The sequence below is a fragment of the Sphaerodactylus townsendi genome, linkage group LG03 (assembly GCF_021028975.2).
Source record: "Sphaerodactylus townsendi isolate TG3544 linkage group LG03, MPM_Stown_v2.3, whole genome shotgun sequence".
Classification (NCBI taxonomy): domain Eukaryota; kingdom Metazoa; phylum Chordata; class Lepidosauria; order Squamata; family Sphaerodactylidae; genus Sphaerodactylus; species Sphaerodactylus townsendi.
The window spans coordinates 140,071,007-140,098,594 of NC_059427.1; the positions used below are offsets into that span (position 1 = coordinate 140,071,007).

At 44.4% G+C, this 27,588-nt stretch overlaps 1 protein-coding gene across 6 annotated transcripts in view; it reads left to right on the forward strand.

Annotated features, from left to right (window-relative positions):
• BAZ2A (bromodomain adjacent to zinc finger domain 2A) overlaps positions 1 to 27,588 on the forward strand; it is a 72,779-nt gene that overhangs the window by 15,436 nt on the left and 29,755 nt on the right. For 3 of the 6 annotated variants that reach the window (XM_048487852.1, XM_048487857.1, XM_048487856.1), the window contains exons 2-5: positions 18,873 to 19,010; positions 21,431 to 21,973; positions 24,727 to 24,891; positions 26,387 to 26,608. In XM_048487852.1, coding sequence (XP_048343809.1) covers positions 18,875 to 19,010; positions 21,431 to 21,973; positions 24,727 to 24,891; positions 26,387 to 26,608 — 1,066 coding nt within the window. In that variant the 5' untranslated portion in view covers positions 18,873 to 18,874. Of the gene's footprint in view, positions 1 to 8,763; positions 9,060 to 9,137; positions 9,376 to 18,872; positions 19,011 to 21,430; positions 21,974 to 24,726; positions 24,892 to 26,386; positions 26,609 to 27,588 lie in introns of those variants that run through there. The other 3 variants (XM_048487858.1, XM_048487853.1, XM_048487855.1) reach the window with 3 other exon arrangements.

Consider the following 27,588-nt stretch of genomic DNA (forward strand, 5'->3'; position numbering starts at 1 on the left):
GGAAACTGGAGAAAAATGAAATTCTCGGAGATAAAGGTCTGTCTTCTTTGCAATCCCAAATCTTCTCCATAGTCTTATTTTTATTTAAATTTACCACCGTTGTATGTTGCTCCTCATCTGAGTAACTCAGACAGTTTGTATCTATTTTATTCTGTCAACAACCCTGTGAGGTAAGTAAGTCTGAGAGCTGGTGACTGGCCCAGGATTAATTTCATGGGTGAGTTCTGCGATTTGAATCCAGGCCCAGCATTCTGCTGTACTGGATCTCACAGTTGTCCTTACAACACCACCATATGATAGGATAGTATTATTACTCCCACATTACCAACGGGCATGTTGAGAAAAGAGTACCATGCCAATTCTGATTCTTATTCAGTCAGGAACTATTGCCATACTGGAATGAGCAACTCGCAAGCAGATCTCCTGAATCCACACAAAGGTACAATTCTGCTCTTGTATAGATCCAAATACAATGTCAGGATAGCTATTGGACATTAATAATTCAAATACTGAAGGGGACAGACCAAGGTTAGTGGCAAGCCTATTCACTTAGGAAAACAAGTTCTATGCTGATGTCATCCCCTTATCTTCCCAATCTCTTGATGGTTTAAAGCACGGACTGGCTTATAATTGTGAGATGGAAGGGTGAGGACTGGGGCTTTCCTACATCTGTTTTGCCTTAGGTTTCGCCACTCTAATCTGTTCCATCCCCCATCCCCTTGCTAGAGCATGCATGAAGATGCCTGCAACTCTCTCTATAACCTACTTTTGCCTCCAGCAAACCAGACAGTTGAATCTCTCTTCTTCTGCTCATTGGGTCAAAGGATCTGAGCCTTTTCTGCTTTTGCATAATGACTCTGTCTGGTGCATCCCGGAACTACCAGCAAGAGAGTCTCGTTTAGAGGTGCTGGGGAAACTGGGATTAGCTGCAAGTAGTAGATGTCTGTAGGCTGGAAGATGGGTGACTGTGCTTTTGCTACTCGGATCACATTATCTGTGCAAAAGGGAAGAAAGTATTTAGATGCTCACATGACTAAGACGTGCAGTTCTAAAATGCGTAGAAGCCCCCTGTTTTCCCACCTGCGTAAACAGACACCACAAGGACTTTAAACAGAAGGGGTAATTTAGAGACTTAAACAAATTTATTCCGTCATACATTTTTGTGAGCCACAAAAACTTCTGTTTGTAAAGTTCCATCAAATCATAGCTGACTTACGGCAACCCCAGTACTGAACCTGCTTAGCTTCCAAGATCTGACAAGATTAGGCTATACCATGCTGCCTTCTTTTCCCTCCCCAGAACCTATGCTGGAATAGATTTGGTTAGTATGTTCTGTGATGATCAACCACATGCGTGTCATTTGAGCCCCCAAACCCTGCTTTCCTCCCAGCCACTGTTCTGGGCTAACACTTTTGGAATGACTGTAGTGACAAAAGGCAAGCATTATTTCTCTAGGCCTGGTTCAGACTTCTAGCACCCCCCTCCCACTGCCCCACAGCAGACATATGAAGATTCCATCCCATACATCCAATCATACATGTCATAAAAGAAACAACATCTGTTTTATTTCTGGACAAATATAACTATAGATCAGTGGTGATGAAGCTATGGCACGCATGCCAGAGGTGGCACTCAGAGTCCTCTTTGTGGGCACGCGTGCTGTCGCCCCAGTTTGGGCACTCAACAGTGGCATAGCGCCAAGGGTATGAGGGGGTCACGATGCACTGGGGATGCACCCCTGCAGGGTCATGGCAAGGGCATTCTGGGGGCATGGCAGCGGTGATTCAAGGTGTTCCGGTAGCGTTCCAGGGCAGGGCGGGGGCATGGGGCACACGGGTGCCCCAGGTGCAGTTTCCCCTTGTTCCACCCCTTGCACTCGGTCTCTAAAAGGTTCGCCATCACTGCTATAGATCATGTAATAGTAATGGGCTTGTAGCCTGGAGTGTCACTTCAACCTCTGGGCAGACATATGGGGGCGGGGAGAAGAACTGGGGCAGTTTCCACACAAAAGAAGGGATCCCTGCCCCAGCTCCTGTATACACCGTGCCCCCATCACATTTCTTATCAGGATGTTTAATGTGTCATTAAACGTTTTCTCACATGTGGGCCTTGCAGCTTTATACAAACAGGTCCTTGAAGGTAGGGGATAGTGGCGGGCTCCAAATATCATACGTCTGTTGACCCTGTCTCTGGACCCCGGTGCAATTTACCCCTTACCCCTTCCATGCTTGAGCCGTGGAAAGGGACAGAGCCACAGAGCAGAACGCACACATGCAAATTTAACAAAAGCAGGAAACAGTAGTACAAATGCATTTCAAGTAAGTAGCTCTTCATCAGGGATGTGTTACCCGCCACCCGCCCCATCTGAAAATAGTGGATAAAATGGCCACACAGCCTGAAAAACCCACACTAGCCAGTATTCTGTAGTAACCTAGCTGAAGTTGATTGTGCTAAATTGTCTACTCTGGGTTTACTGGCACCTTTACAAAACGTTTTGCTGGTGGATGATGATTCTGACACCTTTAATCTCTACACTAATTTTTAAAGCCTTGTCAGGAAGGGGTTGCTGGGTTAGGGGAGGGAAGGCCTTAGTGGAGTCACTTGCTCTAGATGATATCTAGGATTGTTAACTCTGGATTGGGGAATTTAAGCATAGTGCCTGGGAGGGAGTGCATAGTGCCTGGGAGGGAGTGGTTTGGGGAGGGCAGTATACCCAGGAGGGATGTGTCCCATAGAGACTGCCCTTTTAAGCTGTCAGCGCTTCCAGATGTACTGATCCCTGTAGTCTGGAGATCAGTTGTGAACTGGGGAGAACTCTAGCTCCCACCTGGAGATTGGCAACTAATGACAGTCTCCCTGTCCATAAGCAACTGTCTGCTCTTTGAGCACAAATACTTGCAAATAGCATTGAAGGCTATGCGGCTGACCCCATCAGAGAAAGCTTTGAGCATGATAGGAGAGGCCCGGCCCGAGAGCCGGCTGTCTTCCTCCTCTTGGAACTGTGTGACCTTGATGAGAGGGTTAGGATGCACCATTGGGTTGTGCCTTGATTTCCCCACCCGCAGAGCACAGCTAAACCCTTAGGAATGATTAATTAAATGAGAGTCCTTTCAGCCTGTGAGGTGGGAGGCTGAGCACAGGGTAGATAACAAAGATGAGTTGTTTTGCTGTGTCTGGCTGACTCAGCGGGCTGGATTCAGCACAGAATGGAGCTAATTGGGAACTGAGGAAGGTTTGTTCTGTTTGTTTTCTCCCCTCCAGCTTCTGGTATCCATAGTCCTGTTTCTCATAGATTCTTGATATTCCTGTTGTCCTTTCTGATTACAATTTGGGCACATGCGTGCATGTTTCCAGCACTCTTCTGTTTTGATGGAGGGAGCTGTGTGTGAGTGTTCTCCCTGTGTCCTCCATCCACCCTCTGAGTCCTTCCTCCGCCCTCTGGCTCAGTTCTTCCTGCAGCTATGAGAGATGTATTTTGTGAGCGCTGGTTGCATGGTCTCTGCATTTCAAGAAAGGAGGGGCTGACAGGCAGCAGGCGCTCCTGTTTCCTGATTCCGCAAGCAGCTGGAAAAGCTGAAGGTGGCCCCAGGATATGTATTGGGGAGTCCTTAGACCCAACATTAAAATCTTCCTTCATGCAAGCTGGTCAGAAACTATTCCAAGTATCCCCCACCTCAGTAGCCTGTGAGTTGTGATAATCCCGGGATTACATAGATTGGAGTGCTGCAAAAGTGAAGCCACCATTCACAGAACTGGGAATACATCTGTCAATGTTTCTAAAAATGTTGGACTCAGCAGGGGGGGGATCAGTTTTATCATTTGTGTTTTAGATATGATTGAGATGGTTGAAGAACAAGACATAGAAAGGCAATGAAGGAAATTGGATGGGAAAGGGGGAAAGACTGGACTTTTGTAGTATTATAGGCCAACTACACACAAGATGTTTGCTGCAGGGTGGAGGCAAGTGTCCAACATGGCAAGATTTCTTGTATGGACGTATTCCCTCTAGCCCCACTTTCACTTTCCAGTCTCTCTGCAAAACGATTTTAATTTTGCTTCGCTGCCAGAGTGGGACAGATTTGCCAGTGGGCACAGCTTGCCCCGAACCTCTTCCCTCCGCCCTCAGCTAGCCTACCTAATCTTACCGCCCCATTCCCGTGCGCTGCTTTGTACACTTCTCCCTCTTTCTCCTCCCTGTTGCCAACTACTTCCCTCTTCTTGTCCTCATTTCTGTTGCCCATGGCCTCCCCACTCTTGCATATCTTTATATCTTTGGGGTTTTAAAAACACACACCACATTGGCAGATCAATAAATGGATACTAATGCTTTAAAAATGTAAAAGTAATAAGATTAGTTTATCAGTCCAAACACCCAATTTGCCCCTGCATTTGACCAACCAAATAGGACGTCTCCAGCCTCATAGTTTTATACACAAGCAATCAGTGATTCCAGACCACACTGGGAAAAGCCCATTGGTTTTGACACTTGGGTTTATAGCACATCAGGGGACAGACACTCATGAACTTGGGGAGCTTAGCAAACAACAGTTCACGTTGTCCTTTTGTGGTTTTGAAGTTTGCACACCACCATTACTTCTTCCCTCACTTCCCACCATAAAAGACAATCGGTGTTCAGGTCAAGTGTACAATGCCACATTCAGTACTTTTCTTTAATAGTTCGCCTTTTTATGTCAACATATCTATCGATCTATCTATTAGATATCTACTGATGGTTCTATCAATCCAATGATAAAATTAAAGATAAAATTTAAAGATTATATTAAAAATTAAAGCATGCATGCACAATACAGAATGCGCAAAACATCCCTCCCCCCCCAGGACGCAAGCAAAGAGCCAGTTGATGGGTAATGCCTGCCCTGCTACCAAAAGGGTGGTGGTGGATAATAATAATTCTGAACATGCCTCGAAACAAAGACTCTCTGGCCAATTCTCTTTGAAGTCATGGAAACCTCACCATGCGTAATCAGCTGTAAAGTTTCACTTTTCCGTAAGATTTTCCCCCAGCTACAATTGTATACATATTTTTCTATCATATACCTGTTTGCATTACCTGATAAAGAGAAGCACAGCAGGAAGAAATGGCACTGGTTGCATAGGTGAAAGTTCTTGTATGGCACTAATGATATGATTTGGTTGAAGGATTATAGTTCACAGGTAGAACGTATCCTTTGTATGCAGGAGATTCCAGATCTGATCCCCATAATCTTCAGCATATAGGATCTTGGGTAAGCAGGGTGGGAAAGGAACTCTGCTTGAGACACAGGGAGCTGCTATCAATCAGAGCTGATAGTACTATTCTAAGTGGACCAGTGGTGTGATTGGGTATAAAACATCTTCATATAGTCACATAATTCATTTCAGATACATTTTTTTCTCCCTTGGAATCAGGCCATTGGTCTCTAAAGGTCAGTATTGCCTACTCTGCCTTGATACAGGTCTCCAGGGTCTTTAGCAGAGGTCTTTCATATCAGTTGTAACCTGATTCTTTTAAATAAAGGTGTTAGGGATTCAACCTGGGACCATCTGTATGCAAAGCAGAGGCTATACCACAGAAACACAGCTCCTCCCTTCAGGGGCTTATTAGTATAGGGAAAGACACCACATTGTTCTTGAACTGAACATTCAAAGAATCAATATTAGCAGTAGAGGGCTAATTTTTTTTCTTATCCTCTCATGCCATTTTTGACTTCTAGTAGTAGCCCTAGAGACTGTTGTCCTGGCAACCTCATATTTCTAGCAATAGCTCTTTGCTCTAGTGCATGTCCCTCTGTCAGGGAATATGTACACACACCCTACCTGTGCCCTTCTGAAGAACTTGCAGTCCCATCTTTCAGAGCCTCTTGCAATTCCTTAAGATTTTCTGCTTTTTTACACTACTCTCAGAACTAGTCCTCCTGGCAGTTAGAACTTCTTGGCCTTACTGGTTGGCTCTCTACCTTTTCCTCTACTTACAGGTAACATTACTTCAGCTTGTTGCCACATGCACCATATTCTTCAGGTAATCAGCATGGTATAGTGGTTAAGAGCGGGTGGACTCTATTATGGAGAACGGAGTTCGATTTCCCACATCTCCACATGAGCGGCGGTGAACTAGGTTTGTTTCCCCACTCTTCCACGTGCAGCCTGCTTGGTGACCTTGGGCCAGTCACAGTTCTTTCAGAACTCTGTCAGCCCCATCTACCTCACAAGGTGTTTGTTGTGAGAATAGGAAGGGATTTGTAAGCTGCTGTGAGACTGTATTGTTAAAGGCTTTCACGGCCGGAATCACTGGGTTGTTGTGTGGTTGTCAAGGGTTACCAAGGGCTGTATGGCCGTGTTCTAGTAGCATTTTCTCCTGATGTTTTGCCTGCATACGTGGCTGGCATCTTCAGAGGATCTGATGGCAGAAAACTCCACTTACATACTCCATTTGCTTTACTACCACCAGATCTTCTGAAGATGCCAGCCACAGATGCTGGCAAAATGTCAATAGAACATGACCAAACAGCCCGGAAACCACACAACACCCCTTCTGTGAGACTCTTTATGGTTGAGAAAAACGGTGTATAAATTCAGACTCTTCCTCTGTAACCACCCATCTGGTTAATTGCCCTTGATAACCAGGGCACCCAACTTCCTTGCAGATTGGCCACATGACCACGGATCCCTCTTGTGGCCACAAAACATCTCTAAGATGTATGATCTACCATTATCATATAGTAGGCCTTTCTACATCTTTCTCTTCCATTGCTTTAGCAACTGCTGGTGATAATGCAACTTTCTCAAATGCCTGCTTTTCCCATGCCTGTACCAACGGCCCTTAAGCACTTGCATTTCTGCCTCAATGCCACATGGGCTTTGCTTTGAACTTAGCTTTGTAACATGTTCAACAGTGTGTGAGAGAGTTAGTTCAACACACGCACCGCATTCATCTCTTGATTTCTCTTCTTTTGAGTATTTGATGTGCACATTTAAAAGCATTGTTGTTTTTTTAGATTTCAATCCGTTACAAGGACCTTACGGAGGTACCCATGATATCTCTTCATCCACATTATGCTCACAGAAACCTTGCGAGGCTCAGTATCATACCCTGGTTTTACTGGCTCAGTGTTACTCAAGAATCAAAGTACACTGGAATTTCTTGACTAGAACTTGAGATTAAGGGGCTTGGTATGGCACGGGCCTGCAGTGGTCTGGAAGGGAGAGCTTGACCCTTTCTGCGCCATTTCCCTGATTGGATGGGTTCCCTCTTGAGTTGCTCTAACCATGGAAAAGAGGGGGAAAGGCAAATATACCTATTGCACTATCTCTGCTACTTTTGAGCCAAAATGTAGACAACTAGCCAGGTCGGTATAGTGCTTTGTGTTAGACCAGGATCTGGGTAACGTTTGAATCCATGGAAGTTTGCTGTCACAGAAGCTTGCAGGGAGACCCTGGGTCAATCACACACTTTCAGCTTGACCCACCTCATAGGATTATTGTGAGATGAAATGGAGAAGACAATAATGTAAGGCACTTTGAGTTCTTATTGGAAGAAAAGGTAGAGTACAAATTAGGTAAATAAATAGAGTGTAATATAGTCCCTTGGGGAGCCCCCTGGTGCAGAGTGACAAGCCACAAAACTCTACCAAAGCTGTCCTCATGACCCGAGCTGAATCCTGACACAAGTTGGAGTCAGATAAAAGAAGAGGGAGACTTTGGATTTAGAACCAGCTTTTCTCAACCATAAGGAGTCTCAGTGCACTTTATAAACTTCTTTCCCTTCCTCTGCTCACAACAGACACCTTGTGAGGTAAGTGGGGCTGAGAGTGTTCTGAGAGAAATGTGACAAGCCCAAGGTCACCCAGGAGGCTTCATGTGCAGGAGTGGGGAAATAAACCCAGTTTACCAGAGTCCACAGCGCATGTGGAGGAGTGCAGAATCAAACCCAGGTTTTTTTCAAATTAGAGTCTACAGCTCTTAACCAGCTCAAGGTTGACTCAGCCTCCCATCCTTCTGAGATTGGAAAAATAAGAACAAAGCTTGCTTGGGGTAAAGTGTAAACAACTGGGGAAGGGAATGGTGAACCATCCTGTAAACATACGTGTGCCTAGTAAATGTTGTGATGTGATCTCACTTGTTGGGTCAGTATTGAACTGCAGTATTGAACTTTCTTTTAACGTAGCCCCTGTTATGCTTCATGGCTGTGAAGAGCTAGTCCTTTAGGAGACTGGCGGGGTAAAAGTTATTTTATGTAAATAAAATAAGTAAATCCTGGCTTAGCTCCCATTCCCTGGCTGCAGCACACATTGTTTGAGGCCTATGAAAGTACGCTCTGTCGACGTTTTAAAAAGCAGCGTTTGTCCCAGCATTTCAATATCCAGCCTGACAAAAGCATGCTGTGGAGAACTTGAAAACGGGCACCGTGCGCGTCGTGGTATTTTGGGTGTGGATGAACCCACAAAATAACTTCCCTTCACCAAACGCGATGGTGGGGTAAGGGGAATTTCAAGCGAATGTGACTCCCTGGCCGGGCTAGAGCCGCATCACCTATTCATGGGAGAAACCAAACTCCCCGCCCACCCCTTCCTTTCCAAGTTCTCCGACAAGTTCGCTTTCTGCGGAGGGCGGAACTGGGGTCCAGCCTCTCCCGCCGCCTCTCCATGGCTTTTCGTCTCCTCAGAAGGCGGCGCTGTTGTCGAGTCTCCCCACCCCGGTTACGGGCGGGCATTAGGACCCGCCGGCACCTTGCTTCCCACACCCGGCCCGGCCCTTGCTGGCTGCCTCGCTCGTTCGTTGGCTGGCTGGCTTCCTGGCTAGAAACGACGGCGGCGGCCTTGCCTGGTGCGGCTTCGCCCTGCGTCCCCTCCCCCACCCTCAGTCCAGGCCGGTGCCTCCCTTGCGCCCTCCCGGCCATGCCACACCGCTCGCGCCGACCCCCTCAGGCCAGGTGAGGGGCCGGCCGACACCTTTCCCAGGTGAGGAGGAGGAGGAGGAGGAAGGAAGCGGGAGACGAAGAGCATGGGGTCCAGGAGGCCGGGGAAAAACCAACTCTCCTCTCGAAGGGGAGTCGTGTTTGGGTGCGTGACGTGGCCCTGTTTTCCGTTGCTGGTGGTTCGGGCGGGGGGGGGGGGGCTTGGCTCGAGACCTCCTGAGAGGGCCGGAGGAGGAGTTCGTTTCCTTCAGCTTGGCCCGGGCCGGGCGAGAGGCAAAGTTTCACCCTACATGTAAAAGGGAGAGAAATGTCGTCGTCGTCGTCCCCCCGGGAGAGGCCCATGTATGGAGGGCTCGTGGTTTGGAGAATGGCCGTAGGAGTAAAACCTCTTGCTTGAAGCGAGGCAGTTCCTGGGAAGGCTGTCCTTATTGGAGAGCGGAGCCTCCTTCTTGGGGAAGCCGGTGAGGGAATGGTGATGGGGGTGGGGGGGACTCCCACTTTATTTAAAAGAGTGGCGGAGGCGAGCAGGAACAGATCCCGGAGGGGGGGCGGGATGGGACAGGAGGAGTCGGAGGAGGAGAAGAAGGTAACGAAGATCGGATCTGCGTGTTGAGAATTGAAAGGATGACGCGAGTGTCGAAGGGGTTTGGATTTTGTTGCTGGGGAAAAAGGGGGCAAGGCCATATCGTAGCGATAATGGAGCAAGACCATTTTATCTTTCGGGAGATGGATTAAATGCTCATTTAGTTCCTTTTTCTACGGGAGATAGCATTCTCGCCTTTTCCATTTAAACCTACAACCGCTGGCTAGGCTGAGAATCAGAATTCTTAACTCTGGACCCATTGCTTTATAGTCCAAGAAGGGATGACCACCTTAGTTTTGTTATATTGATGACTATGGAACACCCCTTTTACACATCTTATGCCCAGAGCAGCCCATTTCCCCCCCACTCCAGGATTTGTACTCTTCCTTCCCCAGCTTTGAGGAAACATTGAAGTAACAGCACAAGACCAGTTGCTCCAGACTACGGAAGAACTGCCTACAATTTTTTTGTACTCATAATACAACCCTCCCCCCACATTTCAGGGGAAGGCAGCACCTCATTTCCTCCCTCCCCTCACTCCTTTACACTATTAAGAAAGTGAGCCAAGGCAGGTGTGATTATTAGAAGCTGGGAGACTTGTCTTCAAACCCATACTCTCTTATCAAGATCACCACAGGACAGTGGCTACTCATTTCCTATTATGGATCCTCTCTTGGTGACACAACTTGTGAAGATAATAGTTTGGAAACAGGGATGCATGAAAAGAGTGGTGACAGGAGCCCCTTCCGCACATGCAGAATAATGCACTTTCAATCCACTTTCAGAATTGTTTTCAAGTGGATTTTGCTATTCTGCACAGTAAAATCCAGCTGCAAAGGGCATTGAAAGTGCATTATTCTGCATGTGCGGAAGGGGCCAGGAATATGGATGCTGGCTGGATTTTTCTTTGGAGAAAAGAGCTAGGATTCCTTCTTCTGTATGTGTACACTCATGTATGTACACATATACCCCAGTTGATGTAGGAGTTTTGAATCTCATGTTTGGTACTACCCTAGTTGGTGCGGAAGGTGTAGGCATGGGTATGATACTAGAGATCCTTTCCATATATGGCTCATATGTCTTGATGGTGTGGGAATGGTTTCTGATAACAATCTTTTAATGTGTTTGGGAAGTTGAGAGACTGAGATCTTTATCCTTGTAGGAGGAGAGCTGTGAGTGTGGTTTCAGCAAATCTAGAGTTGAGAGAGCCCTTTGTGTGGGAGGCGGGTTGTAAGCACAGGGAATCCCTGGTGACTGGCTTTGGGTTGAGTGAGAGTGCGCTGGGCTGTCCTCTTCTCCTGCCTAAATATGCACGCTGAACCCTGATGCAAACAGTCTTCTTCCTCTGCTCCCTCCCCCATCCTTGCAGGAAGTGGCTGGGAAATGGCAGTTCTGTTTGTTGCTTTTTGAAACGTCCCTTTTAATCAGATTTGGTTTCAGTTTCTAGCTCTCTATGAGCTCCTTGGCTGGATTAGCCCCATTCTCCACCAGCTAGTTGGCACAAGACCCTGCGATTTGGGGTCACTGCCTTCTTTGAAAAATTGTTACACAAAATTTAAAGTGACAGTCATTTAAAATATTGTTAAAAAGAGATCTAAACTAGAAAAATGGCATCCATATCTTGGTCAACATAATGACCCTTATAAATGTTCATGTACCTCCTTTTGACATTCTCTGTCTATCACAAATTAAACTTTTGTTGTTATTGTTGTTGTTGGACATGAACAACCTTTTTTATCCTAGAGTTATTTTTTAAAAGAAAAAATATGTATACAGTGTTCAGGTTGTCCTAGGTCTGTGGTGGCGAACCTATGGCACTCCAGATGTTCCTGGACCACAATTCCCATCAGCCCCTGCCAGCATGGCCAATTGGCCATGCTAGCAGGGGCTGATGGGAATTGTGGTTCAGGAACATCTGGAGTGCCATAGGTTCGCCACCACTGTTGTAGGTTGAAGGGACTATTTTAAATGGAGATGTATGGAAACCTTTGTTGTAAGGGGTAGGTGACATTGGGCATCTTGGTTTGTGTTCTATGAACTCACATCCATATGTCAGAATTACTGCTCCAAACTGTGTACAGTTTCTCAAGAGGTAGAGTTGTAGGTTGGTTGCACTGAGAACATTCTCCCGTTTTGTTATACTTTATATGGGACTACATACTACAGATGCCAGAATGTACTACAGAAGTCAAAAAGTATCTTGGTAGTTTAGGATCATATAATGTCTACTCAATGAAGAAAACCATGAAATTGCCATAACTTCTGTTCTTTCACTGTTTGCAAATTACAGTTAGATCTAACAGGCTCGTGCATTAAACAGCACTGGTGTTGCAAGGTCTTAGTAGTAGTCTGCAACTGAAAACTGGCTATTTACAAGAATCTAGATCAGGTATTTTAACTCTGGTGAGCCTAGATACCATGGATCTTCACTTTATCCCTCATCCCCTACCAGCATAGCAAATCGTGGCAAATTGACCATTCTGACAGGTACTGATGGGAATCGTAGTCCATGAACATCTGGGACGCCAGAGTTGGACATCCCTTATCTAGATGGTTCTTTTCATTCTGTATTATGCATTACAAGTGATTATGTTTGTGCTATTTGACTACAGCAGTGAGTTTTTACAAAATGACTCATTGAGCCAGTTTGGTGTAGTAGTAAAGAGTGTTGGACTAGTATGTGGGATACCCAGGGTTGAATCCCCACTTGTGTCACGTAAGCTTGCTAGGTGACCTTGGGCAGGTCACTCTCTCTCAGTCTAACCTATTTGACAGGTTTGTTGTGAAGATAAATGGAGGACAGGAGAATGGTATAAGCTCCTTTTGGTCCCCATTGAGGAGTAAGGTGAGGTACAACTGAATTAAATAAATAAAATGTTGTAACCCAGTCCAAATCTTCCTTTTCCATAAAAGCAAGGTTTCAGTGATATGCTATACCACCTTGTGTTTTGAGATGGGAAGTTAGTGCTGTCCCATAAATACCTTAGACCAGTGATGGTGAGCCTTTTAGAGACCAAGTGCCAGGGGTGGAGCAAGGGGAAACTGTGTCCGGGGCACACGTGCACCCTGCCACGCCCCTGTCTGCCCCACCCTGCCCTGGATCACCCCTGAAACGCCCTCACCACACCCCCGCAGGGGCGTGCGCCCAGTGCATTGTGCACCCCTCGTCCCCTTGGTGCTCTGCCACTGCCGAGTGCCCAAACTGGGTCAACAGCGCACGTGCCCACAAAGAGGGCTTTGAGTGCCACCTCTGGCATGCGTGCCATAGGTTCGCCACCACTGCCTTAGACGAATTTTCATTGGGTGCCTCTTAGCCTCTGTTCCCTAAAAGTAGTATAATGAGGTTGCTGCGAAGATAAACAAGAACTTCAAAATGGAATTCCATGTTGAAGAGTCCATGTGTAATACTTCTGTTTGTTCAAGGAGTTGTAAGTTTCTGGTAAGGCAAGAGAGAGGGAGAAGTCTGGAAGGATGGCTTTTCAAGCAAGATTGAACAGACTGTCTGAAACTAATTCAGATAGTTTAAGGCAGGAAGTATCCAGCATGTCCAGCTTTTAGGCAAAGCAACCTCATCTTCATGGTGGGAGGGCTTGAGCATCTGCCTGTCCCAATAACCTGCTTGCTAAGGAGCAGTGAAGAACGGGACAGATCATGATCTGACAACCTGTGACCCATCTAAATAAATACGGCATTAACTACTTGTAAATACTGTTGCCCTACCCACTTAGAGCACTAGACCTGGATTAAGCGTCATGTGACGGCAATATTCGGTTTGTGGTTTCTTGTCATTTTTTCTGCTAAAGAATCTTTACCCTCACCTTCCTTTTAAAAGATCTTCCATGGGGTGTGTGAGAAAATCCATAGGGCTAAGATACAAAAGTGACAGTCTCTATCAGCTGCTCATCCTTATCCCTGCATGTGTGGTTGCTGTCTAGCTTTAAATCATCAAACCACACCCCTCCCTTTAAACTCTTCCCCCCCCTCCCCGTAGCTATTGCTGGCTGCAATTAATTCATCCATTTTCCTTGGCTTCTTTCCTAGCATGGTATTCTGCCTTCCCCTTTAATTACAATGTCTTCCCAGCACCTCCCTTCACCTCCACTAAAGCCCAGTTTGTCCCTGTGCTGGAGCAGCAGCTGCCTTTCCCACTGCTGCTCTGATCCTTACAAGGGATGTTTTAAGCAGTTTTGTGGCTAATGTCAGAGGCTGGACTTCTCATATGCTGCTAGGGCAGGATCCATTGCTTTTTGAAGGTGAAACGGCCAGCGCATAAGGTGGCACAAGTACAAGCAGGGATGCTTCTTGCCGAGGCGTACTGAGTTGGGGGAAGGGCACTTGCTATGCTGCTATTAGTAGCAGTGTTTTCCCCCTGCAGTTACAATAGCCTTCCAGCTTAGGTGGTGGAGCTTGGCATGACATGGCAGTAATAGGGGGTTGCTTGTGTGTGTGTGCGTGTGTGTGTGTGCGTGTGAGAGAGAGACAGGCTTCCTGATGCAAGAGGTAATGAACCAGTGAAGCAGAAGCTGTGTTTGAAATTATTCTTTCACTGACATTTAGTACATCTTCATCTGTTTTGGATGTATAAACTGGATCTTGATCATGATTGCTAGCTGGGTAAATGGGGAAGAGGGATTATTCTAAACTAGGCAAAGAATTTAGTCTCATCTCAGGTTGCCAGAAAAAAGATGCTAGAACTGTCCCAAATTTGACACCCCCTCCCCCCCAAAATCTGCTTGTTGGGTGACCTTTGTAGTTTCCCTGTTGGTGGAGCTGGTCTGAGACCAGCCTCTGTGTGGGCCAGTTTGGAAATACTGTCGAAATACAAATTCTAGCACAAGTGCTTGTGTGTGGCCCATGAAGATCATGACTTTAATATGGTCAGTTCATTGGTGTCGCTGGGTAATTTAACCATTAATGCAGTTTTGGAAAAAAGCACATGACATAGCCTCAGACTGCAAACCGTTGAAGGGAGCACTGATGAGGTTCACAAACATTGTGTAGATGAGTGTGCTCTGTGGTCATTGTTTCTGAGGGGTAGCAATGTAATAGCTAGTTCTGAAATTGTTCCAAAGTAATTGTCATGGATATGTACTGCTCATATGCTTATGTATAGAAGATCCCACTGTGGTGTACTTCAGGATTTATATGTATCCTGTCTTCCCCCCTTGCTGCTCTAGGAAAGTGTACATTCTTATCTCTGCCTCTGTTCCATCCTCATAAGCACCCTGAGTGACAGGGTAGCATGAGATGGAGCAAATGGTCCAAGGTCACCCAGTAAACTTCATGACAGGATGGAGATTTGTGCCTGGCTCTACCAAATCATAGTACAGCACCCTACCCGCTGCACCACATGAGTTTTCAATGGAATTAAGGTCAAAACACTGGAATTAAGGTCAAAACAATCATGAGGAAGGGTCCCTAAAATTCACTTCTATTTTTCCCCATAATGTTGTACAAGCTTTCTACTGACAATGCAGTAGAAACAGCCAGAGGGGTAATTGTTTTCCAGTGAATGAATGCATCCCATAAAGCAAGGAACAGATCATTGATCTTGTAGCGGATAATTTGGAAAGGAGTTTGGGGAGAGCAAAAATATCAGTATTTGAAAAAAACTGTAGCCAGAACTAAGAATTTTGTCCTATTCTTTATTGACCTTGCCCAGGGGTGGACAACCTATGGCACTCCAGATGTTCATGGACTACAATTCCCATCATCCCCTGCCAGCCTTAACCTCTGTTTCACCTTCCACCTGTTGCAAGCTTTCAGGGAAGGGCTTGTCTGTTATTTAGTTTAAATACAAACAGAAGTGGGGGTTTTCCCAACTCATGTGAAATTCAATGATATACGGATATAGTTATGGCTTGGGATAGAACTGGATTCGATCACACCTGAGAGATGTGTTGGGGGGCTTGAAATATTAGTGGCAAGTTTTTAAACAAAAAGATGCCAAGCTCCATGTCTCCTTTGTTAGAAGCAGAAGTTGATCCATTGATCTGGTTCAGTAAAGTTTCTCCCAAACTAAGGTATGTTATGTGTGGTTCATGACATTAAGGAGCACTGTTGCTATAAAAGTACAGCAGTGTACTTCCTGCATGACTGAAGTATCCAGGTATTTGAAAGTTCTTGTTTATGTTTTCCCATGGTTCTGTGCAAGCCGTCACTGATTGCATTTTCCATGCCCTGGGAACAGCTGCAAAAGATAGTTGCCTCATGTAGAAATTTCTCTCTGTAGTAAGTAGGAAGAATGGAACACGTTTTGCTTTTGTAACATTCTCCAAAACAAGCAGCCCAGTAGAATGATTCTGTTATGTCTTACATTCAAGCTTCTACTTTTCCCACATCACAGTTAGTTTGGATACTAAAGTGAGTGAAAGTTATGGTAAAATTGAAGTAACGGTTCATAAGAGCATTCTTTGCTGTTCTGATTGTACCCATGTGAGAAGTAGCAACCTCTGCTTTCAGAGGGGAGGGACTCTTCTGTGGCGCAGCATCTCCTTGATGTGCAGAAGATCCCAGGTTCAATCGCTGACATCTCCAGCTGAGAGGATCAAGGCGTAGATGTAAAAGATCAAGGTGTGAAAGATCTCTGCCTGAGACCCTGGAGGGCTGCTGCCAGTCTGAGCAAACAGCACTGACCTTGATGGACCAGTTGTCTGGCTTGGTGTGCGGCAACCTCTCAGGAGTGTTCGTTCTTGCTTTCAGTGACTGCCTCTCAAACTTCTGTTGACTGGAGGTTTCCCACTCAAATTTTTTGAACTATTGAAAGCAGAATTTTTTACATAGTAGTTGAAGCATGGATTGTGGAACTCCCTGAACCTGACCCTGGGTTTGATTTAAATATGATAGTTTTAACTGGGCCTTCAGCTGCTATGTTCATAATATTCTGCCAGAGATCTGTAGCCTGGGCGCGTGTTGCGCTGACATGCAAATGTTGCATGCATAATCGTCCAATTTAAACAAGATAGGTAAATTCAAAGACAAGTTTTGCTGTTCCACCAACATCACATTTAAATTGGAGTTGAGCTTTCTTTGTACTGCTTTCCTGTCTGTTAGGAGAGTGGAGTTCTTTCTTTCTTTCTTTCTTTCTTTCTTTGGTGCTGACTTGTGGTGTTTATGATAGGGTTTTCAAGGCAGGAGATATTCAGAGGTGTTTGTGATTACCTACCTCCATTTCAGTACCCTAGTATTCCTTGGAGGTTGCCCATCCAAATACTAACCAGGACTGACCCTGCTTAGCTTCTGAGAGATCAGGCTAGCCTAGGACTATTCAGGTCAGAACGGAGTTTAGATCAGGGGAAAGCAGAGCCAGGTGTCCTTCAACTGTACGCTGAATTCAGTGACTAGAACAGTGGTTGAGACGTTAAAAGTGAAACCAGAGGTTGGGGTAAGAAATTGGTTACAGCTTTGTGTGGAAGGGCAGACAAATGACAAGTATTCAAGTTGAGGTTTTTGGATTCAAGATATAATATAAAGTGAGTCTTCATTTTTAGATTCCTTGGTGTCATACATTGTTATGCACTTTCTGTTTATGAAAAAGCTTACTGGTAGTTGGAAGGCAGTGCATTTTCAGACCAATATGAGTCTATAGCTTGAACTCTTCCATCCCTCCTCATTCAGTTTTCTTCCTTGGCAGCTGTCCAGGCTTGCCTTGAGAAATTTTTCTTTATTTTCCATGTCAGGACAGGAAAACAAAAAGGGAGAACATTCTGTAAGACAACGACAGAATTGCCATCTTTGGGAGCCACAGATGACCCACTGGATGGGCTAGGCCTCAGGCTCTGTCTTGTTGTCAAGCTTCTGTGAAAAGCACACCTATTTCATGCATTACTTTCAGTCACAGGAAATGCTGGGATTCCCCCATCTCCAGAGCTGCAGAGAGGTGAAAGTTCATCTACATCCCTGTGGAACAGAAAAGTATCTAGATGGGGGCAGTAATTCCTTGATAAAGCTTGTGTCGTCTGATGTGGAATTTTCACATAGTCCCTTGCATTCTCATTCTGGCACATTTAGCCTACAAAGGGCCATGGAACATAGCAGAGACACCACAGTTGGCTTACTCACTAAAATGTTATAAGGAAAAAGCTATGTGGATAGCAACTCTTTCTACAGCAGTTGTTTCTTAGCTGTTTTATTTATTTCATTTATATTCTGAATTTCTAATGGGTACACACATTGTCTGGTGTCATTCTTGTCTCCTCCTTTTTATTCTCACAGAACTCTGTGTCGTGGGTTAGGCTGAGAGTGTGTGATTGGTCACACAGCAAGCTTCCATGGTAGAGTAGGGATTTGAATCTGGATGTCCCAAACCCACCCGAACCGCAACACTACTCTGCTTTAACAGACCTGTTTGATCCCAAGTATCCTCTCTAAGGAGCTTACTTGTGTACCTGTTTCCAATACAAATGCACAAGTTGATATTACCCTGTTTCCCCTAATATAAGACATCCCCGAAAAATAAGACATAGTAGAGGTTTTGCTGAAGTGCGAAATATAAGGCATCCCCCGAAAGTAAGACATAGCAAAGTTTTTGTTTGGAAGCATGCCCGACGAACAGAACACAGAAAAATAAGACATCCCCTGAAAATAAGACATAGCGCATCTTTGGGAGCAAAAATTAATATAAGACACTGTCTTATATTCGGGGAAACACGGTAGGAACAGTTGTGTGGTCATATTGCTACATTCTAGCCACTCAAGTATACTGGCAATCTGTAATTTAAAAGACTGTATGTTTATATAGATTCAGATATTAGAATGTGGTGGCAGAATGGGCATCAAGACCTAGTTGAACCTTGTACACTCAAGATGTACACCTCCTAATTTTCACTTGTGTTTTCTTTGCAAGGACTTAAGTAGAAAAACTTCTGTTTTCAACAGGTTTGTTGAAGAGGTAGGCATTCAGTAGTATCATTTTTTAATATGGCCTGGATCATGCCAGTAAGGAAGCTAGCCACAGGCCCTTTGAAGATGCTTGCTGGTTGATGAAGATAGTTGGTGACATTCTTTTCTTGCTGATTTGGAGAACTGGTATAGCATAGTAGCTAAGAGACTGTGCTATGAACCCAGACGCCCTCTGTTCAAATCTACCATGACCTTATTCAATGGGTGTAGGTAAGCCATAAGCATGTCTTCTTAGCCTTTTTAACAAGCCCCCATTTGAATATGAGAATAATACTTCACAGAGTTTTGTGGTAAGGACTGCTGTGACAAAGTCTGAAGAAATTTGAAGGGTTATGGAAATGTTAAGGAGTGTTTTTGGAGTTTGTGGCCAATGGTGGACTGAAGTGACAGAAAGGAGGATTTTACCGCTGCCTTAGAAGAGCAGCATCTGATCTACACAGTGGTTTCAGTCCTCGGTTCTGTTTCTTTCCTTAGAAATGGAGGCAAACAACCATTTTAACTTCACTGGCCTTCCTTCTTCACCTGCTGCCTCAGGACTGAAACCGGCGCCTTCCTCAGGGGACAACATATATACAAACGGATCTCCCATGAACTTCCCCCAGCAAGGGAAAAGTAAGTTTGAGGCAGAAATGCCTGCTGATGATGCATATTCTTATGCAAATGCTGGTTCATTACAGTGTGAGATTTTAATTTTATTCTTTAAGTTCCTATGTAGGGGCTTTGAGGAATTAGCTGAGCATCTGTAGGATATTAAGTTGAAAAACAAGAATGCAGGCTGTGCTCCAGGGTAGTTTAATAGAAGTTATAAGTAGTAGCAGTGACTCACAGATAGTAAATAACATTTTCATATCCATGGGGCCACTTGGAGAGCTGAGGAAATATTGAAAATCTGGGCTTCCCTTCTTTAAAAAAAGATGATTATTTACTAATCCCAATCACGGAGAAAAGCTTGGGCAAGTGAGCAATATCTACTGTCTCACAGGTACTCATTTATTCAGCATTCTCCACCAGACTGGCGAAGACCGAGAGTACTGTATCTCAGTTTTAACATGGCACCATTCAGTTAAAGCAAGATGGGAAGAGCTTCTTCAAAACTTCAGAAGACTCTGGATGGATGATACAACTCATGGTCGACTGTGTGCATTCTTGCTCTAGCCTGATATAAGTTTTTAATCAGGGTTGCCGCCTCCCATCAGTTTGTTGGTTATTTAATTGCCCCACTTAAAAAAATCACCTGTTGCAAATTGGAAGCTGCCTGGAAGAGTTGAAAAGTTGGTGTCAAACTCGCGGCCCTCCAGATGTTTATGAACTACAATCCCCATCAGTCCTTCCCAACATGAGCATTGACTATATTGGCAAGGGCTGATGGGAATTGTAGTTCATGAACATCTGGAGGGCTGCGAGTTTGACACCTGTGGTTTAGAGTATCCCCCAGAAAGGAGAGACCTTGCTGGGACAGCATGATGATCTAAAGAGTGGACAACAGTGATTCTTTTCCTGTTCTTCAGATGCCTTCTGCAGGGAATAGAAGTGTGCGTTTATCTTGCAGTTTTTATCTCGAGCTCAGCTTTGTCTCCCATCACGGGCATGAAGTGGAGGTGGTGATACTAGTAACATGCTCATTAATATTTTACATTCTTTGCACCCTTTGCAACCCTCTGAGGCAGGTCATTATCTCCATTTTACAGAGATTTCATTACTAAGCAGAGAGATTTGGGTGCAACCCAAACAAGACATTTTAATCTATTTTACAGGATTGTTGTGGAGATAATTCCACCCATGTTGCCTAGAAGGAAGGTCAGGACAAAGTTCAGTGAACCACCCTTTTCTCTCATCTATAGTATTTGAGCCAACCCTCTCTGTCTGCTTGTGTATTCAAGCGCTTGTGATGAACAGTTGTATTTCTGGCTAAATAAAAGGAGACAATAGTGTTTTAAAAGGATCAGCCAGACAAGCTGATTTACTGTAATGTCAGTGCCCCAAAAATCCGAACTGTGTTGAGGGTGACACTGGATATTCATCTAGTTACATGTGTGGAGTGGCCTCTGCTCCATGCATCTCACTCATCTGTGGTGAGGGGAGGGGAGTTGAGAACCTTTGGTTGCCAAATTAGAGTGTTAAAAATCCTGAAAACAAATGAGCTGGATGTGGGGCAGATAGAATGGGGACACCGTTTTTTTCTTCTTCCACTATTTTTCTCTGACTTTGGTTTCTACAATTCTGGCATATTCATGCGATCATATTTCTTGGTAACTTTGAGCAGTGAAATCTTGTTAGCTTTGAACTAGGATTGTGATGCTCGTTTTTAACCATAGTAGAAGACGATGTAGTACTTTTCCATCTGGTGTGCCTTCACCCTGGAAAAAAACAACCCAGAAATCCACTTGCAAACAGTTGTGAAAGTGGTTTGAAAACGCATTGTTTTGCGTGTGCGGAAGGGGCAACTGTCATTCTTTAGTCAGTGGAGGTTGTGAGGACTGGGCTGATCCCTACAGCATGCCCATTGCAAGGAGAGTTATATTAATTCTAAAGGATTTTGAAAGATTTTACTGAGTCTCCTACACAGAAACATCTAAATAGATGGGAGCTGCAAAAGACTGCAAGCTAGGCTAGGTCTGCATAGTGAAGAAGGCAGAGAGGTTTCTTGAACAGCAGGAGCATCTATGGAACTGGGCCTATTTTTAAGGCTTTTGTCCTGTGTGACTTGACAGATAAGATTTTGGAATGGGTATCGGGGAGAAGGTAGGCAGTTCTTACAAAGAGTGAAATCATATGCAGGAATTCTGTTTTATTTTGGGCCTTGGTGGGAAAGAGAAGGAGATTTTGTGGATGGCCTCATGAATTAGTTTGGTCAAGCTGATTTTTGTCATCCCATTTCCCCAGTGTTTACTGCACCATCTCTCTCTTCCAAACCCTTCCCCCATCCAGGAAGGGAGACAGGCCAGTAAGGGAACAACCTTTCCCTTCAATCAGACTTCCTAGCACTTATTGTGAATTTAATAGTTTCTCCTTTCTTCCTTCCTTCCTGGTAGGTTTGAATGGGGACATGAATGTTAATGGCTTATCTACTGTAGCTAACGCTAGTACTTCAGGGACCCGCTCCTCAACCACCTCACACCTCCACCACTCCTACGACTATCTCTGGAACTACTCTCAGTACCCATCTGGCAATGGCAGCAACCTCAAGGACAGCCCACTGTTCTCCCAGTATCCACTGAATGGTGTTGTTGGAAGCAATCGACAAGGCTCACCAGGGCACACTGCCAATCTGAGGGGGGTGGGCGGGCAGGAATTTTGGGCCAATGGCACCCCAGGGGCCATGGGTCTGAACTTTATTTCGACAGAGCTCTATGACTCTTTCCCTGATGATCAGAATTTTGAGCTCCTGCAAAATGGCCCGTCCAGCTTCTACACATCATCTCAGCCTTCTCCCATGCTGAGCTCGGGCAGCCAGGGCTTCTCTCCACACCAGGATGAACCAGGAAATGAGGAGCCTGTGAAAGAAACTGCATCTACTGCCTCAGAAAACGGCACCAGCCTGTTGGGCAGCATGGAGCTGGAGAGCACACAGCCAGGTAGAGCAAAGAATGGTCCCCAATGTTTTTGTTCAGGAGACTTAGCATTAAACTTTGATGACTGCTACAGAATATGCTTGTTTACATTAATCGCTGAGCCTACCGTAGACTTAGGCAGAGTCCCAGCCATACTGAGTTCTTTTGCAATGTAATTGTCTGACAGTATCTCAGGGAGGAGAGTGTACTTCTTCTGCTTCTTCAGAATTCCTCACAGTTGAAAATATAGTTGACTGTTTGCCAATTTGATGTCAGAGGCCATATTCCTATTAAGAAGCCATTCTAGACTGCATGAATGGCTCTCCTGCTCCAAATGGAAATTCTACTAGAATAGGGAAAGGTGTCACACAGGTTGTACTAGCATTAGGAATACTGAATGGGTGAGTAACAGTCTCAGAATAGCTTTCACTCAGATAATGATTGGTAGCTTCACAAAAAAACCCTGAACCCAGATTCATGGGTTAATGCTTAGAGGTGTTGATACACTGAATCCATTTCTCTAGGAATGTACTGGCATAAGCATTTCAGTCTTGGTCTCAATGAGTTGCCCCAAGCAGTGCTTGGGACAGAAGTGGTCAGTTGTATGGGTTCTGTGCTAATTGAAGTCTGCTCTTTGAGCAGAGTTGCCACAGCCACCTACTTTTCTTTAGAAGAATCAACTGGGGGAGGTGGATGAAGAACGGCAAGTTCATGCCAGTATCCCTTCATGGATTTCCAGGAAGCAAGATGAGAGCATCTTGTGCTTATTAGTTTTATGTGAATCACATGTTGACTTGGTAGGTGTGAATGAGGCAAAGCAAACTGGAAGAAGTTTGTATGGTTCATTGTCAAAGGACTGTATCCGTAGGTTAATACAGTGCTGACTTTTGGGTGTGATGTGTGTGGTCCTTAGCCCAGAACACTGGTGGCCAAAACATTCATTCAAAACAATACCTCATAGGCTTGTTGGGACCTGTTCAGTGGGATTTTGAATCCCTCCTGTTTCATGTCAAAGGTTATCATGAACTGGAAAGGTTTGCGCTCATTTAGAGATGAGGCTTTACTTTGGTCAGCTTTAAAGGCTTGCTAGTTAATTTGTTCTCATAGTTTGATGCTGTAGAATAGTTAAGTACTTGACAACACCAGAATAGTTAGTTCTTTTGTTCTTAAATAGTCACCTTTTTAATGTTGCCTGAACATATTTCTTTTTCCAGCGCTTTCTTGAGTTGGTTGCAGCACTTCATTCCCAGGTTTACACAGGATCTCTGCCTCTTCTTGATTCTCCATAGTAGGCAGCTGGGTGGCTAGCATGGCATTTGTTTTGATCTAGAGTGGTGGTGGGTAAGCAATGCTAGTGATTAGGAGTAGAGTGATGATCTGCATTACAGGTTTCTGTTTAAAGAAAGAATGTTATCAAAGTTTTGAAGAGGAGCAGTAAAGAGATCTTCATGTTCTCCTGGTTTGGTATCCTTGCCCTGAGAAATTCAGGGGTTACAGTGGGGATGCAGTGTAGACCTCACTACCGCATTATGTCCAGTGCAGTGAATGATAGTGACTGCAGTATTATTGTCTCTGCTGAACTTGCATGATAAGGAGAAGGCTTGATATCTCTAAGAGTTTTGACAGAGAATATTGTAGATTCCTTGGCTATACAGACAATATAGAAACATTAAGTGGCTTTGTGGTTGTAGTGGGTTTTCCAGTCTATGTTGCCGTGGTCTGGTGGATTTTGTTCCTAACGTTTCTCCTGCGTCTGTGGCTGGCATCTTCAGAGGTGTATCACAGAGGGAAGTCTGTTACTGTAAAAGGGAATGTTAGGAACAAGATCCACCAGGTCACAGCCACGCAGCCTGGAAAACCCACCACAACCAGTGGAATCTGACCGTGAAAGCCTTCAACAATACATTAAGTGATTTTATTACTGGACCCATTCAGTTGCCATTGACAGTGGGAGTGTTTGCAGTTCTTCTTGCAGTCTGACCACCGATACCATGTATTGTTTCTCCCCCTTTAACTTCTGGAGCAGATCTAAAAAGTGCACACTTTCGCTGTACTAAGCTAAGCTGGATTATTAAAAATAATTTCTATTCTATTTTACCATTCCCTTTGTGGGGGATGCTCAAAGTAGCAACCAATAGTAAAAAATTAATAAAATGAAAATCTAACAACAGATAGCATTAACATCAAAATAATTAAGCAGCAATAATTAAAACAAGCAGATAGGTATCAAAAGTCGGAAATAAATTGGGAGTTAATAAAGAAGCTAAAGAAGTACTTTTTATGCAATCAGAATTACAGGTCTCTGACTGCTTCGTTAGGTGCTAGCTATGGCTTCCAAACACACTTCTGCCATTGCATGCTACAGTAATGTCATCTGGATGTAACCAAAGAAATGTGACAATGACTAGGTCCACTTTCTTCAGGAAAGAGTTCAGCATCGTGCATCAGTGTAAACTGGACAGAAGGACTTCTAGCTATTGCTGCTACTTGAGTATTCTGCTGCATAACTGGTGGAAATGAGTTGGGTGTCGTCTGCATGTGGATGGTGTTGTACTTCAGATCTCTGGATTATCTTTTCTAGGAGGACTGAGCTGTGTAGTAGTTGCTTACTTTGGTAACGTGCAGTAAGAATTCTGAATGCACTAAAATGTTGTCTAGATGAGTTTCTATCTCTTTTTGTTTGTTTGTTTTGTTACCATTTGGGATGCTTAATTGATGTCTAATTTTTAAAATAAATGCCTGGAAATTTTAATATATCTTAAAAAAAATTCTTGTAGACTTGAAAATGTGTGGCTATAATGGCTCTTCTCCGGTTGTTGAGCCGCTCAGCCAAGAAGCCTCAGTCTTGGTACCTGATGCTGGAGGTGGTTGTCTGGAAGACACTTCACGGATACCACCTCCCTTGGAAGACCCTTTGGAGCCATTTGAGTCACTGGACAGAGGTAAAAGGGGCATGTTTTTACAGCTTTTCAGTTAGATGTAATGATTTCCTCCTGATTTTTCGAATGACTATCCCTACCAGTTGTAGAGATACCTGTATATGTTATTTGCCACTGCAGAATATCTTCTAAAGTTTGTATAAATTCACCGAATGGCCTCAAAAGATCATGGTATTACAGTTTCTTTGCTGATCAGTGGAGTTCCATGCCTAGTGTGCAAATAGTGTCTTTGGTGCTGCCACTGTCACTGGTGTGCACACTCTGCATTTGTATTGTCTCTGTGATCCATCTTTCAAGACCAGGAAAAATGAAAGGGCTGTACTAGTCACAGGAGATTAAAAAAAAAATAAGGCCAAGGCATAAGGTAAAAAATAAGGTTAAAATATTTTTATTACTCAGTTAAAATTCTCAACACGTTACACCAAGAGGCTTCTTCAATTAGTTTTGCACTGGTTTTCCAAGAAGAGTACAAGATCAGTACCCTTGCACCATTGGTCTTTACCTTATTTTTTATCTCCTGCCTTTCAAGACACCTGTTCTCCCTATCTTGATAGTGACATGCAGATCATAAGCTTATTTGAAATTTCTCTGTCCTCACTTTATTGTTGCTGGGCTAAACACGGTTAAATAGGCTGGTTTGCATAACAGAGGTCTCTGGCAGGAATGATGCCACACTCTTTGACTCTTGAATTTGCCCTTGGGCTGTGGTTTCATGTAGTGTTTAATAAAGGCATGGCCATCCCAGCACATTTGTGATGCATCCAACAGTAAACATGTGGCAGAATAACCATATTTTGGTAACAGCTGGTGAAGTTTGGTGTAACCTGAATAACTTTCTGCTCACCGGTTATGCTCTGAGCCAGGTTTATGTCTCAGTGCTTGTAGTGTGGAGAAAATTAATTTTTCGCTCACTAACACCACCACTATGTGATGGTCCTTTTTCAGCAGCACCATTCTGATTTTTTTAAATGTCTGCTCTGGTTTCAGAACACCAAACTATGTATGTAGCTGCAGTATGGGGCTCATACTAGTCCATTTTCTAGACTGTTTCATACATTTTACATCTTGAATACCTGTAATATGTCTCATTACTATTATACCTGTTTCCAAACTGTTATTTTTCAACATTTATTTTTTCTTAAAATGGGAGTTTACTAGGAAGCGTGTAAAATTAGTATGGCCAACTTGTTTAGAAGGTTGGAGTTAGCCTGCATGCGAATCTCAGCTGAGCTATGGTCTTACTATGTAGAATTGAGTAAGTTGCAGTCTTTTCTGTTTTTGGTAGTATTTGCCAACTAGAGTTATACCCTTCTAAGTCCATTGAAGTCAGGGGGTTTAGAATGATGTAACTCTGATTAAAATTTCACTGTTTACAGACCAGGGGAGCTTCAATGATAAAAAGTTCTTCAAAAATCTTAAATGATTATGTGAGTGTTGAGTAAATGGCTTCACCGGGTTGGATGGTATGCATACCTTTGCTTCCAATTCCTGATTGCAGATCCTGGAACAGGAGACCTCTATGAGATGGATACATCTGAGCTGGTGAGCGACAAGTCCCCTCTAGAGGACCCACCCGACATCTCTGCCTTGGATTGTCCTGGCAGCCCGTCTCTGAACCATTCTGACTCCTTCAGCCTCTTGGCCGATGATAGTCAGCCTGACACCTCACTTTTTGGAAGTGCCAATTTGCCACCTGTTCTTGAGGAATCTGTTTTGCAAGGTGAGGAGGCGTCCTGCAAAGCATGTGGGAGAATGGGTGGCAGCCTTCCCTTCTCCCTGCTGCTGTCTTTCACCCAGTCATTCCTCGATCCTTGGAAATGAGAAGGGAGGAGGTTCGAGAGGTGCCTGGTCCTTCTTAAGCATAAGCATTTTATTGTCATTGTGCACGCACAACGAAATTTACAGTACCATTCCTCGATGCACACAATTTCAGACTCATACCCCATCCTCACTTTCCCCTTCCTCCACCCATCCCTACACAGCCCCAAACACATCAACACGAAGCCGCAGAGTTTAGCATAGCCACAGCTCTAGAGTAGAAGCTGTCTCTAAGCCTCTTTGTCCTAGTTTTGATAGACCTGTATCGTCTTCTTTGTCTAGTTGTCTTCCTTGTTTGGGTGTCCTTTCTGAGTATCTTTTGAAGAGTTTACGAGATCCTGCAATAAAAATTCTTTGGCAGGCTAGATTCTTCCAAGCAGTGAAAAAACAATATGCAGATCTGTGGTCTCAGAATTCTGGTAGAGAAGGGCCACAGTATATTTTTCCCCAGCCCAAGGGCTCTTCTGCTGGTGGTGTATGTGGATTTAATCAATACCCTCTTCCCACTGCAGAAGCCCACATCATACCACGATCTGTTCCTGGAAGTCCTTTGAAACCTGGGAACAGCCTTTCAGATGGCACAGTGGGCTACAGCAGGAGGGGGGGGGGATGTGAAAGTGTTCCATGTAATGAGTTCCTGCCCAACCCACTGAGAGCAGTGGATTGTGTTTTTATAATTTGTGTGTGAAAGAGAACAGAATGGAAGATTTGTGTACCTATTATGATTATTTTTTTACACTGAGGAGGCTTCACACTCAATAGATCAGATTTTAATGTGTTGCTCTTGAGAAGCTAAAAGTCTGCTTTTGGGGTAAGTATAGAAACTGTTCCCCTCAACAGTTGCAGAACTGAGTGAGAATGTACATAAATCCCTGAGTATCT